The following is a 15,049-nucleotide window of genomic DNA, read 5'->3' on the forward strand; positions in this document are numbered from 1 at the left end:
AATATGTTGTCAAGGTCTGAACCTGAAACATCAGTCATTTGATATCTTTTCAATGACGAATGCATGTGCTCATCTTGCCAACTAGCTCAAGGTCATGTGTTGGATCTCTACTAGTCTTGATGTGTCCTTGCTTTTAGTTGTATTGTAAATAACAAGCCATGTTTGTTTGGATTAAAGGTTTATACTTAACCAGACTATAATTCTGTGGTATGAATTCACACACTGTTTAGCCAACAAAGGCCAATCTCTGTGATCTTAATGTTACAATAGTATACATTTAAATTATTAGCTATCAAAAGTGTGTAATGTTTAAAAAAAGGTAGACGTAATTAGCTCAGGCGTTAACTGCAAGAATGTTGTTTGGTCTGTTGTGGCAGCAAGTGGTGCGACTGCCAGTCTTGTGGTTTTTTTTTTTTTTTCCCCTCTCTTCTCCATGTGCCAGCCTTCACTCCTGCTCACTCACACAGATCTGCACCTGGAGCGATGTTGAGGACTCTGGATTTCAGGTCACTTTCCCAGGCAGCTGCTAGCTCTCTGCTCCTCTAAACCTCTGTCCTGGGCTGCTCTTTGGCACAGACCCGTGCTCTGCTGCTGCTCCATCAGAGAGGGCTTTAATCTCCATCGTTGCCAACAGCCTGTGATGTTGCTACTCTTTTGCCCTGCGACACTGCCAGTCTTATATGACGGGAATTTTACAGTCTATTACACTGCAAGATAGATTTTTATCATCAGTTGTTTGCCTCCATCTTCTCAAACAGCCCCTCCCTAGGTGGAAAGACACCAATCATCTCTGTATTTCATACAATGGCCATTTGCTTTTCCGCAGACCACATGTCATTGTCGGCTGCCAGCTTGCAGCCGACAATTTTAAAAATTCTGACCATTTTCTAATTGTTAATGACTCTGAGCAGTTCCATTTGAATCGAAAACATCCATCCCATCAAACAACAGCTGGTTTATTGGCTCTTTTCCAAACAACGCTGCTGCACATTTTTTGCATGTGAGTGCTTGCATGGTTGTTGACCTTTTGGTTGGATAACTTTTTTCCTTTCTCGAGGACAGAAAGGAACACATGACCTCAGTGAAGGGCCCATAAATGATGTAGGTATATTTGGTTTCAGCAGCATGAAACAAAACATGCATTACTATATTGTTGGTGACTTGCTTTGACATGCTGTGGCCAGTAAAATTCCCTTATGCTTTTTTTTTTTTTTTTTTTTTTTTTTTTTTTTTTTCCTTGTAGTTCAAAAAGTAGTAGTCGCTCAGTAGTGACCTTCTCCCATTCAGTGTGCCCCATTTGACTTTGTCATGATGCTGCAAATACTACGACCCCAGTGGGAGGTTGGTGGGTAAGGTTCTTAGTTAAGTTTCAGTGATAGGTATCATTAAGTTTACCTTGCTAAACATTGCTGGTCAAACTATAGTTATCTCTTTTCAGTTCCAGCCACATGAAAGACACATTTTTAATAGAATATTATTGAAATTTGTTTTGTCACAGAAAGTCAGTCTTTAATGTTTTGTAAACCACTCTTATCTGCTACACATCTTCAAGTCAGTCACTCAGTTAAGGTGAAATGCCAACTAACTGAACACATTTAACCATAAATTATCCCACATAATTAATTCATGAGATTTACATTTGGGATTAATAGCTGTTCAACCATGTGGGTGCCTGTGATGCCTGACTCCTAAACATCCATCACAGGGATTTAATCAATCTCTGTGATGGATACAAAATGCATCAGAGAGATTGATAAATCAGGAACACTTGTAATCCAGTTTCAGAGTAATTTGCCTTGGGTTCATACAAGGGTCATTTTGGTGTAGTCTGATTAAAATCTTTTTAAAATCTAAATCTTTTTTTCCTTATTTTGTGACAAACCACAAGAATCTTTTTTTTTTTTTTTTTTTTTTTTTTTTTTTTATACAATTACCAAAACGTACTAGTATTACGCCAATTCACTCTACCACTCAGCAGTGAGGATAATCCCCTAAATTTAATCAAGGCTGTCAGGTTTTCTCTCCACCTCCCACTTTAGATCCAGTACGCTTAGCAGCAGGCAGCAACTTATTAATGGGACAGTGTCATTGGCTGCCTGGAAGCCAGTTTCAAATCTGGGGTAGTGGGTTATAAGCAGAGAATCTAAGGGCATCCTGCACACAGGCTGTAGACAGATGCAATATGTTGTTAGTCAGAATGGCAAAAGCGCTTGAGCGACATAGACACTACTGTTCTCCCCCAGGCTTCAGCATCTGTTTTCTTTTTAAACTCTTACTAGTCATACCAGCACTCGGCAATGTCAGCTTTGCTTGTCTATGCACTTACTGTTCAGCAGTAAATTCGCAGTAGCTGGGTTGTGCTTTGAAAGAATTTCAGCCATGACCTCATCTGCTAGGACTAGTTGTGACTGGCTAATGAGCTCAGGCCGTACACAGAATGCTGTCATCTACACCAATGTCCATACCCAACCACCGGGATTTGTGCCAGCATGTCCAATGGCCATTTCAATACTTTTGGTTAGTGAGCTTTATTTTTTTAAGGAATTACCTGGCCAAACTTGTTTGCGGCCATCTAATGAAAACATAATCTGATATTCTGCATGGTCAGTGGTTAAATAGGGATCTATAATAGTTAAATCCAAGTGCCTTTATTGAGAAACAGCACACACACAAAAAAAACCCTCGGTGCCTCAAAGTGCTGGGGCAAAACAGGAGCATAATGAAGCTCCAGTGAAAAGATGACACATGGCATGGAGCCACAGAGGTGATTGCTGTTCATTTGTGACCTCAGTGACCAAGTTTAAAGGAAATAACTGGATTTTAAACTGCATTGCAGACAGCCAAAGCAGCTGGTAGATATGAGCTGTCACAGGAAAGGCTTTGGCACTGTGCCATCAGACCAACACACTGCACCAGTCAGTGGGTACAGTGTAATAGAGCTCAGCAGACTATGGCTTGACAAGTAAGTAAATATTTCTCCCCCTGCTTAGTACATCCATCTGAGTCAAGATCAAACTCTTGGCAACTTTGAAGCATTAAAGTAATTTAAAATCTCTTGATTGCAAATCTCCATAAATCATTTTGCAACATTCTTCCTCATCCTTTAAAAGCTTTGTGGGAGTCAGTGGCTTTGGATCTTGTGTGTTGCCTTCGATGAAGGCAGCTCCTTTATAGGCCTATAATATTGTGCCCTGCAGGGGAACAGAGGCCAGGGAAAAAGTGAAATGAAAGCCTACAGCAGGAATTTATTTTTTCAGGAATGTCATGCTGTTGTTGTTCAGGAAGTTTGCTGCTAAAAGCTGGTTTGACAGTTGATCAAAAATATGCCTTTGAACAAAAGCGAAGATTTTCTTCTTAACCGTTGTAGCTGTTCTTTTCTAACTGTCCAATTGTTATACTGTATATCCTCCTGAGCCACCTGTGTGACTATAAACTGTCTGTATTTTTGTCTATATTCACTGTGTAAAGAAAAAAAAAGTGAGCTTAAACAATGCAGAAGGTGTTTTTTTTGTCATTATAAAAGTGCATTACAAATATGTAGCCTTGCAATATTTCCATTTGCTGCAAAGCAGTGTCTGTTTCTGGCTTTAAAAGAAATCTGTATTACATGAGCAGCAAACAAAAGAGGATGGCATGGATAGTCTGTCCCAACAGCAGACATTGGGTTTTTACTGCAGCAAATCCCCATGTCAAGGCCCTGAATGTGTCCTAGGCCCCTCTTTTATCTCCAGCCCTATAGCAATGGGATTACTACCCTAAAGGACGTGGGAGGCAATGGTAGATTGAAAACTGCCATCCCCAGCACTGTTTTTGTCATGGTGTACACTAGCCCTGTCCCCAAATATTACATTGCTACAACAAGCAAGTCCAGCAACAGAGACCCATGAAGCAATGTTTCTTTTTTTCGTTTTTTCTTTTTCTTTTTTTTTTTTGGGGGGGGGTGGAGGGGTTTGTCTTTAACTTAAGATGTCCTACAAACTGTTGAAACGTAGCTGACACCGAGAGGTCAAGAGCAAAGTTCATCAGTTATGCAATTGCCAGGGGGTTGTTCTCACATGCCAAAGGAAAAGGCCAAATAGCCAGTCAGAAGACCCTGGTCCTCTTCCTGGAGTCAAGCTGCTGCTGTAAAAACATACCCCCCCCCCAAATTTATTTGTATTAGCTAAGTTTAGGACTGTTTATTTTCTGATCAGAGACAGACTTCAAAAACTTTGCCATAGACCTCAAAATAATGGTTAGCAAAAAATAAAAAAACATTTTTAAATGTAACAACAGATGTTTTAAGTGTAATAAGTTGATTTTCTTCAACCAATTTTTAAATTATGCATTCATTCATCTAATTTTCCTTGTTGGCATTTTTCTTTGTTACTGACTGTTCTGGCTCACTGTGACATGATTAAAAACAAACTAGGACTGATACACATGTTTTTTAGTAGTGCTGTGGGCCAAATTCTCCACAGGATACACTTTTAATTTGCAATATGTGTGATGTATATCTTCCTTCTGATGTTTTCCTCTGCAGGGGGGGACACCTGCAGCCAAAATGGAGGTGAAGACGTCACTTCTAGACAACATGATCGGGGTGGGTGACATGGTCCTCCTAGAGCCCCTTTCTGAAGATTCATTCCTTGAAAACCTGAAGAAACGCTTTGACCACAATGAGATCTACGTAAGTCCAGCATCTTATCATGAAAATTGAAATTGTTTAATGTGATTTGAGTGGCAGTGTAACATAAATGTATTTGCTTTAAGAAGCGATACTTGTCCTGTTGCTGTTATTGAAGGATTCACCAAGGAAACCCACAGATACATTTTTTTCACAATTCTATTGTTCTTCCATTTCCTCACTCATTATACTTTTGGCTACAAAAATACCACAGTAACCAGCCAATCAGTAAATCACATCATCAGTGAATGTAGATGATGTCTTTAAATGAAGCATGAAATCCAGAGCTCAGGGACAAGGAGAGCCTGGCTGCCTGGCCTGGTTGTATATCTAAAGAAAAAAAGGGGGGGGGGGTGTTGGGGTGTTGATAAACTATCATCCCTACATCAGACAACTGCTTCTGGGCTCAGTGCTGTGGCAGTCCACGATTCTTCTCCTCTGCAGGTCGGCTGCTGTAGATGCCAACTGAGATGATTACATCCCTGATCCTGCTTAGGATTTGGAATGGTGTTTTCACTCTTCAGATGCCCTCAGAGCTTTATATTTCCCCTGTGTGTATTTCCTGACGTAAATGTTGAATATTTTAACATGCACAGTTCTGCCTTTTAATGTAATTTATGTAATATAAACTCCTGCACAACATGGGACTAAACCTAAGTTATACTGGTATACTTTTACTTGAAGACGAGTACTGACTGCATATAAAGTGAAAGTAAAAGAAATTACAATTTTTGTGGAAAGTTATATTGTGTGTCTCTGGATTCATTATGGAAGCTTTTTTTTTGGTGGCATAAACTGTATCAAGATTGATGATCAAGAAAAGCTCTGAATCCTATACTTATCCAATAAATCTGTGGCCTACAATCCTTGCATGTGAATGGATTTTTCCCTCTGAGGCATCATTCCTTACAAATGGCCCCAGCCCCCACCCCAAACTATCATATGACAGCTCACAGCAGAAGAAACATGGCTTTGTTTTCCAGCAGGACAGCACATCGTGTATCCAATAACTTAAGTGGAAAATCAAAGGGAATGAAAATCGCCCTACAAAATGCATAGTATGTCCCACTGAGCAAAAAGAATTACTGAGAACCTCAGCATTTCCCATAGTTTATTAAACCCCTCCCCATTGATTTGCAGGGTCAGGTATATTACAACTTGTTTTCACACCTTAACTGTATAAGGATATTCAGTGTCATCTCACTAATTGGCATTGACTTAAAGATGTTCTCTCAGAGTTGCGATTAAGAGATGTTTTGAGTCCCCCCCCCCCCCCCCCCCACACCTTTTCATTAAAATCAAGACTTCCTGATGTTGCTAATTTTTTCTCTCCCCCTTCTTCCCTAAACATGCTGATCTGTCAAGCCCTGCCATTTCCAATTCATCATGTATTTATGACTCTAAATGACTTGTCACATTTAACCCCCAAGTTTTCACGTGTCTTGAGCTCATTGTGTGTTTAATGTCTTAAAAGCTAATTAACAAAGTGGAGGGGAAAAAAAACACATGGATGAATTTATGTTGCTTCTGGGTATGTGGTGTGCCATCCAAGCAGCTGTGACACTGATGTAACAGATGGAGTTGGTGGTGTAGAGACGCAAAACAAAGAAAACGGTGGAACAGCGTGCATGGTGGCTGTATTGGTCTGGGCTGATGAGCCATGACTCCACTCACAAGTTTAACTTTTAACTTTAGCTACAGTGAAACCTGAACCTTTTTACTGCGTTGGATAAGGTCAAAACATTTTTGAGAGACCTTCATAAGAAAGGAGAGCAAGGCAATACTACTAACAGACAGTTGGCAGAAAAAACTATAAAGGTCTGGAGGGTTTTGACCCCATGAGACCACAGCAGCACAGAGGTTTTTTTTTTTTTTTTTTTCTCTCTCTTCAAATCTAAAAGAAAATTGGTCCACATTTGGAAGCAAAAGGTTAAAATTCATCAAAGTATTTTTTTTTTCCTTTTTAATTAAATGTATTTAGTAATATACTTTTTGGTTTAGATTGGGCTTTTAAAATCCTTAGAATTCTGACAAGAATTCTCCATTAACACAAGATACTTTGTCTACATTGTACACACTCTTTCCCTTTGTACTCGTCCTCTGCTCTTGAAAAGGTCTCATTCTGCCTCCAGTACGTTATCGAACGAGAGGCTGTGGGAGTTTGTGGTATTGCCACAGGGGAAGGCCATACTCCACTTAGACTCAGAGTGGGTTATGCAACAGCCATTACCATGGAAAGTAAGGAAAATGTTACAGGTTGATGTTTGAAAGTGCTATCTAGGCTCTGTTTTGAATGTAGGAGGAGGATAAATATGATTGCTGGTTACATTCGCTTTTCAAAAATATCTGACAAGTGTTATCTGCGAAATGGGACCTGTGTGATTGTTACATAAAGGTGATCTCAAGTGAAATGAAGTGTTTACCAGTTTTCTTTTTAAATTAACTGACAAGTTAGATATCCTACATGTTTATGTTTTGCATAAATCTTTTTTTGTTAGTTTTCTTTTTTGTAAGACTTTTAACATGAAATTTAGTAGTAAATAGCTTAAAAATTAAATAATCACTGTCTCTTTGAGTAGCTGGCCTTTTGCATGTCTTCAGCTTCACTTCAGGAATTCTGTCTCAACAATGCATTAGGAATACCCAGCTGTGAGAAACTGACAGCAGCAGAGTTCCTCCCAACATGACTCAGCAATTAACACAAAGATGGACTGAGGGGAGAAAAGTTGCTGTAGTCTGTCTTTGCAAAACTGAGATAATGTCATGTAGATTTACTATCACTGTTCCCTCTTTTGTTTTTTTTTTCCTTCTCTCCTCCCAGACATACATTGGCAGTGTGGTGATCTCCATGAATCCCTACAGGTCCCTGCCCATCTTCACACCTGAAAAAGTGGAGGAGTATCGCAACAGAAACTTCTATGAACTTAGTCCTCACATGTGAGTCAGCTCCTACGTCCTCTCCAGAACCACCTTGAGCCTTAAGCTGGTATTTTTATGCTCTGCTCAAGCCTCAATAATGTGGTTTTATAGTTTGTGATGTAAAATGTATTTTGTTGTTGTTGTTGCTTTAAAAAGCCAATGAGGATGATAATTGGCAAGAGGGTTTTTCAAGACACTGGTTAAATACATTTAGCAGGAGCTGTCATGTGTCGAATCTGCTGAGAGAGCAATGTACTGCAAACCTTTTGTAAGCATTGTCATTGTGGATCCAATGGCTAATGTAGATGGCTACTGGAAGACTGAGATCAGAGAGACACTAGCTCTGGTGTGGAGAGTCTGTATGCAGCTTCTGCTGGCCATTCTGCACCATGGCATGCCATCTGTCCACTGGCAACATTAAGGCAGCATTTCTGCAAGGCTGCCAAGATAAAACAAAGCCAACCACTCGTCAATTAGCCTGCTGTGTCTCTAGGCTGCAGCAAAACCCCTCAGAGACGCAGGCTGAGAGAGAGTGCCCTTCTTCCAGAACAGACACACTCCCTACAGACAAAAGCAAGCTCTTGGCTCTACAGCCAGCTATACACAACTGACATGACACAGTTTCACACTGTTTTGCATCCTTTTTGTGTTTTGGTGTCTTCCTCTTCTATCTTCAGTTAACTAGTAGGGACTTTTGGTGCAAGCCATGAGTTTTTCTCATGCACTGAAACAGAAGTGTGTAAAGAATACCAACTGTCATTGTTTTCCTGTTACCAAATAATTATTCATTTCTGGGCTGTCCTGTTTTGAGTGGTTGTATCAGGCCCACATCTACATGGATTATCAGATTGGGCTCACCACCTATACAGGCCTCCCTATTAAAATCAGACAATATATGTGCAGTCATAGAAGACTGATCAAAGGATATTTAAAGTCATTTAAGCATAATAGGCAATAGGCCTTTTCACGAACGGTCCCTACTCTTAACTGTATTACCATAATGATAATTAAGGCAGTTGGGCAACCATTTGTCTCTGCAAGATAATTTTCATACAGTTCTCACATGAGCTGAAACCAATACCTGCCTGGTTACCTGCCAGTAATTTATATAAAGCACAAAGGGTTTGCAGGAGATAGATGATGCAAAAATGTTGCTATGGTCCTTATAAACTTGATTTCTGTCCAGATAGGAGCATTGCCAAACAGGTAAATAAGTAGTGCAGTATCTGCCACTCTTCAAGCTCTCCTTAAAATCATGTCAGTCTCGGCATTTCTAGTGATGATGGAAAAAAGAAATTTAATCTGCAGAGTGAAATGTCTCTCTGGTGTTAAACATCACCTTATCATTGGTCTTTTAAGTAAAGGAGATTAAATCCTGTTTAATAGGGTAAGCTCTTATAGAGGACTTAAAATGCCAGTCAAAGGCAGATTGTTTCAACATTCTACATAAATTTCATCTTAATCCCCCAGTCTGACCATCTGGGCCAAGCTTTGTGGCTTTGAATTGATCGTTCTGAAGTAATGGTAAACCCAAGTCTGGTCAAATGCTTCGGCCACATTATTTTCCATTTATTTTATGTTGGGGAAGGCTTGCATTAGACCCCCCCCCCCCCCCCCCAATACATATCACTGCCTCTGTTTTTGTACCAAAGAATGAGTAGTACATCAGTGATTTTATTTCTGTTTGGTGCAGGCCCTGTGATATCTTGGCATCACTCAAAAGACACAATCATGTTATATGGTTATTTACCAATTTTTTTAATAGTAAGCTGATAAATTAACTATAGAATCAAAACCTTTTAGGATGTCAACATCTGTATTTTATATCAAAGGTAAGAAACAATATATTTGTATTGTTAGCTGTGTTTTCTCTACTAAATACTTTTCAAATACAATTCAAAATGTGTAAGTAGTTTCTATATATAGTTTAATGAAAAATATGTCTTAGTGTAAATGGATGAGAACATGCATTACATAAAAAAAAAAAAAAAAAAAAAAAAGCAGCTGGATGGTTTGTGGTTTGGAAAAGCATTTGGATATTGTAATTTGAATACATTTGACTGCTAATCAAAGTAGACAAGCGAGTCTTCATCACTGCATGTGATTGAAATGCACAGTTTGTCACGCCTTTTTGAAAACAAAACTTTTTTTTTTTTTTTTTTCTTTGATCTTTGTGTTAGTTCTCATTTATCACTTCATCAGTTTTTGTTAGAGATGATGCAGAATCTTGATGAGATGACTCCCTGTTACCCATAATGATCCCAAACTATAAAAAGTTCCTATAGTGATCCGGTTTTTTGCTTGACCAAGTCTCATGTGGCTCGGAGCATTATTGCCACAGTGACTGGCCAGTGCTGGAGGGGATAAGTGTTGGCTGGCTTTAATTAAGCTAACAACAGGAGGTCCCAGGAATCATTCACTCCTTGTGACTGAGCCTCATTAGATGCTTTAACATTATAAAATCAGCAACTCAAAAAATGTTGCAGCAGACAGGGTCAGAGTACCTCAGTGTTGTGGAAGCCTGAAGATTCTGGAGAAGGTAAGGATCTATTGGTCAGCTCTTAAATGTTTGAACAACAGAAACCAGAATTGTGATGCTGAATTAATAAGCTTAATAAAAAATTTTCACCAATAAACACTGAAAAGATACAGCAATGTTCTCAGATACTGTTGGAAGTGAGTGGGGCAGAGAACCGGGTTGACAAAATTGCCCTAAAGCTGATTTTTCACCTTACTGCCACTGCAGAAACACTTCTGAGTACAAATAACAAGAAATGGATGACTACTAACCCCATGAACTCCCTTTTACACTTCTGTGTATACACTTGCACACACACTGGAAATGACACTGCAGTGTCAATCCACAGCAACTATTTAAGGTTTAATGCTTTGTACACAACCTTGGACCTCACGGTACCATGCAACACTGTCTCAAATTTATTTTCTATGACTTTCTGTCAACAATGCACTCTGTTAGTCAGACTCACTGTCAAGCCACACAAACGGTGACAAAATGTCAACTGATGCTCTGCCATAAACAGTCACTGGCCCACTGTCCACAGAACACACACAATTGTTTGTGGACAAAGTAGGTTAATGGTTAATTCTTGATGTGGATACTGGTGGGTTTTTTTTTGTTTTTTTTTTAAGATGTAAAAGAGAGCTTTGTGGTTTTAGATATTTTAATATCAGATATGAAAGCTTTTTTTTTTTTTTTGCAAAACGTTTTACTTTTGGTTAATGTTGCTGTGTCCGAGCATCTCTTAAATGCCTTGTACGTGCTCTGCAGTGTTTTTAGTAACAGTGAATTCAGGTTCTCCTGTATTTCACACCTGCGCTTTCACTTTTCTATCTTTGTGTGTGTGTTTGTGTTCAGCCAAGTCATTTCAGCAGGCAGGAGAGCTTCAGCTGTCTGTAAAGTTGCTGTTTGATTAATTCCCTGTAAAACTCCATTTTAATTAGTGCTGTTGTAGTCAATTGGTGGTCCAGTCTCAGGTCAGAGACTGATATAATGCAACACGTTCATAAAAGTGGAAAAGTTGGACAGCAGATGTTTCTTTAAGTGGATTTTCCCAAGACTTGAATCATGACATGATACGTGATTCAGGTACATTTCCACTGATTAATAACTAACCAGCACTGTGGCAGCGATTTCAGTTATAAACATAGACAGCACATTTGTGTGAGATGACTGTTTTGTACAAGGTTTTTTTTTTTTTTTTTTTTATCAAACCAGCTTTTTCCATTAATCAGGCCAGTTCAAAAAATTGTTACATTTTTTTGAGACATTTTGAGGTAACAATGTATGTAGACCCACCTGGAGAGCTTAATCCCATTACCACAGTCCTGACATTTTCAGTTACTTGTTGATCTTTCTGTCACCCAATTTAAATAATGCTCTTTAACCAGATGAGGCACCTTATCATTAACTGGCAGGTGTTTTCATGCCTTCCACGTGTAGTACTGAACTAATCAGAGGCCTCAGTGCACAGTGGCACAACAGCAGTGCAGATGGCCTGATGTTGTCTTTTGTATGCTCCTAGGTGCCCAAGTCAAACACTGATTTTTGTGTGGGTGGGTTGGGTGGGGTTGTTTTTGTTTTTGTTTTTTTTGCAGGGGGTTGGGCAGCCAGCCAGCTCCATGTCTCCAGGGTAAGAATATGTTCTCCAATGTTTAATGAGGTATTGAGACCCTCAGCGCTCAATACCCATTGGAGCATTGGTTGCAGGGGGGCACCACGGCTGGCTAATGAAACAAAGAGTCCCCATGCAAGGCGTATGTTTGGGCTTCCAGCTGTCATGGACATGGTTATGACAGCTTGACTGAGAAATTTACTTTGTTACAGACATTTGGAAAAACCTTCTTCCTTACACTTTTTTTTTTTTTTTTTTTTTTCTGTAGACAGCTGTGTGGACTTGCAGCTGTGAGTGGTCCTTCCATCCTTTACATATTTTAGTGCGTTTTTCCCTTTGTGGTTGTGCAGTCACAGAAACTACAGTAGATAAGTTTGCTATGAATGTGGCTTAACCATCTGGCTTTGCCTTACCCATAAAAAACACAAGATGCGAAAATGGCTCACATGGCTCTGAGTGCCTACCTGGCAAGTACCATGCTGGAGACATTCCATGTATGGACTATGTATGTACATCTCCAATGTGTCAGTATGATATCAGATTGTCGCTAACTGAGCATTTTTGTTGTTACAAAACTTTTATATAGCTTAGACAGCATGTTTGACTAAGCAACATTGAATTTGAATTTGTAACCTGTTTATATTCCTGGCATTCATTGCAACATCAAATTGCTTCCAAACCTAATTTGAACCTACTGTACATGATGCATTACAAAATTCCCAACTACCTGTATGGCTTGTGTTGAATGTGATCTTCAAACATAGGAAAGGATGCTGCTTCATAAGGCAGGATGTTGGCTTAAACTAGTTTTTCTAGTGTTTTGAACCCAAAGTATTGATTGAAAGATGGCAAGAGGACACTGCACATTTGTATATAATATTAGATTATATTGGCAATGCACCCATACACATTTGTTCCTGTGTCATGTATTGGTCTTGCATTCAAAATACTGCATTATTTTGCTGTTTTATATAGTCTATATATTTCACCCACTACTATTGATTAAATGACTTACCCCGGCTAAAATTAACTGTCCAAATACAGTTTTGTTTGATAGTCCTAAAAATGTCAGTCTTTACAGCAAACCCTTTAATAAATGAATGTTTGGGGGGGGGGGGGGGTTGTTTGGGGGTTGTCCCACTGTTTCCCACTATTGGGTAGAATATAAGATCCACGAAAAAACATCTTAAGATGATCTGTGCATGAAAACATCACCTTTTCAATCAATACAGTCCTAATATTTTATTCCATTTTTGACAGCTGCATTTGTTTGGCATCAAACTTGCCATGTGATCACTGTTTTTAATATTATATAATACTTACTGCTTTGAAGGAGGCCTAAGTTGCATCACAGAACCTCTATGTAGGTAGGCTTCAGTGGGCACTTGTTGAAATGGCATTTTGACTCAGGTGGGTAGAATGAGTCCTCCAGCATTTGTGTCGGCGGAACACTGAGCGTGGTCAACCTCAGACTTTACAGGCATGAGAGCGTGTGTGGGTAGCTTTTTCACACGCACTTCTTTCCACACAAATAAAATGCTAATTTATTGGATAATGGATAATTCAAAGTCATTGACTTACCTAGTTAAGTTTCCTTGTAGTTTGTAATTTTCAGAGAGCCTTCCTTTACCTGTCCCTAATAAAATGACAGCAATCCTGCAGTATGTATAATATGATACAAGTTTAGAATGGCTGACACTACTGACAAGCTCTTTCTTTTATTATTTATACTCTATTTCAACGTTTCAATTATTTATTGATATTACATTTCTCATACTGTACAACCCAACAGCAATCAGGTATTGATAACAGCTATGCATTCCTTGGTTTCAGAGATTATGTATCTACCTGATTGATTAGACTTCAGACAACAGTCATTCCTTGCTTTTGTTGGCACAAGATTTTATACTTGTAGAGTTTTTGTTGCTGACTTTCCAATAACCATAGTAAACGTTCTATTCATAGTAAGAACAATGGGAGTTTTTTGTGTCCACAACTTGCACATGTACCTTTTTAAAAAAAAAAAAAAAAAATAGGTAACTGTCATATCTACTGTACAAACGTTTGTCCCATCATTAGTTATTTACTATTCCTCATGAACCTTTATTTTCGCTATAAGAAATCAATTCTCTTAAACCCACACCCTTGTTTGTTTGGGTTTTATGGGTTTTTTTTTTAGCACAGTAGGACTGTAGTCAAAATCATCCTTTTTAGAAGTGGAGCATAGATGCTTTCACTATGCATGAAGTACAGTCAAGGAGAGACAGCATGTGATCAGTCAAATGAAGTCAAACATATTTGAAAGTGATTTGTGTGAATTGAGGATTTCATTCATTGAGTTTGCTGCAGAAATTTGGCCACAGGTAGATAGAATTATCTCTGCCAGACCCCCTCCCACAACGAGCCAGACTAGGTGCCCTAAGCATTCATTCTTGCAGGAGAGAGACCGTACAGGCTGGAAATCTTACTTGCAAGTCATTGGACGTTTGGATCATTAAGGATTGTGATGAAAAGGATGCTACATTTCTGCAAAACTATCAAAATGATTATTTTCCATTATAGTAAGCATAGAAATGTTTTGTTGCAGCTGGTCTCTATTTTTCCTCTGGACCAAAATTTTGTGTTTTTCTTTTGATTTGCTGTTGCATCAGTTCAGCTCAAAAGGTCAGTAGCTTTGACCTTTCTTGTAGCCAAGCTACATGCATTTTATATAATTCTCTTACTAAGCAGCTAATGAAGCAATGCCATTTCACCCTTAGCTTTTACTTTTAATATTTGATTGTGAATTGTTTGATTTGGCTCAGGGAAATGAACCTGGTGACAATTTAAGTCCCTCCTCTAAAACTGTCTTGCTTCCTCTTTTTTTTTTTTTTTTTTTTTTGCCAGTATGGAACAGAAGGTGTCTCCTACCAGTGTGGTGTTGATGCGGGAGTGACATTACACAATCAGTCAGACCCACAATGACTCTGTGTGTTGTCTGAAAGGGCTCAGTGGGTCACACGTGGTGACGCTGGGGGCATTGTAGACATCTTTGTATGAAGTAGACACAACGTGCTGCTGTGTACGAGGACACTGCAATGTCATAAGTCTCTCAAAGATTAAACTTCCTTTTTTTTTTTTTTTTTTTTTTTAAATACAAGGAATAAAATAGACAGCAAAATTTATGTAGTAGATAAGATAAAATCAACTTTTTTGTCACCCAATTTGTCTTTTTAAATATTTTTGATCCCCATCAAACATAAAGGAGCCTCCAATGCCTACGAATACGAATCAGCCCAATGGTTTTACTCTTGTGAGGATGGTAGGCCTCTCTGAGCTTGACGTGACAATA

General features: G+C 38.9%; 1 protein-coding gene across 5 annotated transcripts in view; it reads left to right on the plus strand.

Annotated features, from left to right (window-relative positions):
* myo1b (myosin IB) overlaps positions 1-15,049 on the plus strand; it is a 50,865-nt gene that overhangs the window by 4,136 nt on the left and 31,680 nt on the right. For all 5 annotated transcript variants that reach the window (XM_029529743.1, XM_029529744.1, XM_029529746.1 and 2 more), the window contains exons 2-3: positions 4,523-4,669; positions 7,488-7,603. In XM_029529743.1, the coding sequence (XP_029385603.1) occupies positions 4,544-4,669; positions 7,488-7,603 (242 nt within the window). In that variant the 5' untranslated portion in view covers positions 4,523-4,543. The remainder of the gene's footprint in view (positions 1-4,522; positions 4,670-7,487; positions 7,604-15,049) is intronic.

This window comes from Echeneis naucrates, chromosome 21, assembly GCF_900963305.1.
Source record: "Echeneis naucrates chromosome 21, fEcheNa1.1, whole genome shotgun sequence".
NCBI lineage: Eukaryota > Metazoa > Chordata > Actinopteri > Carangiformes > Echeneidae > Echeneis > Echeneis naucrates.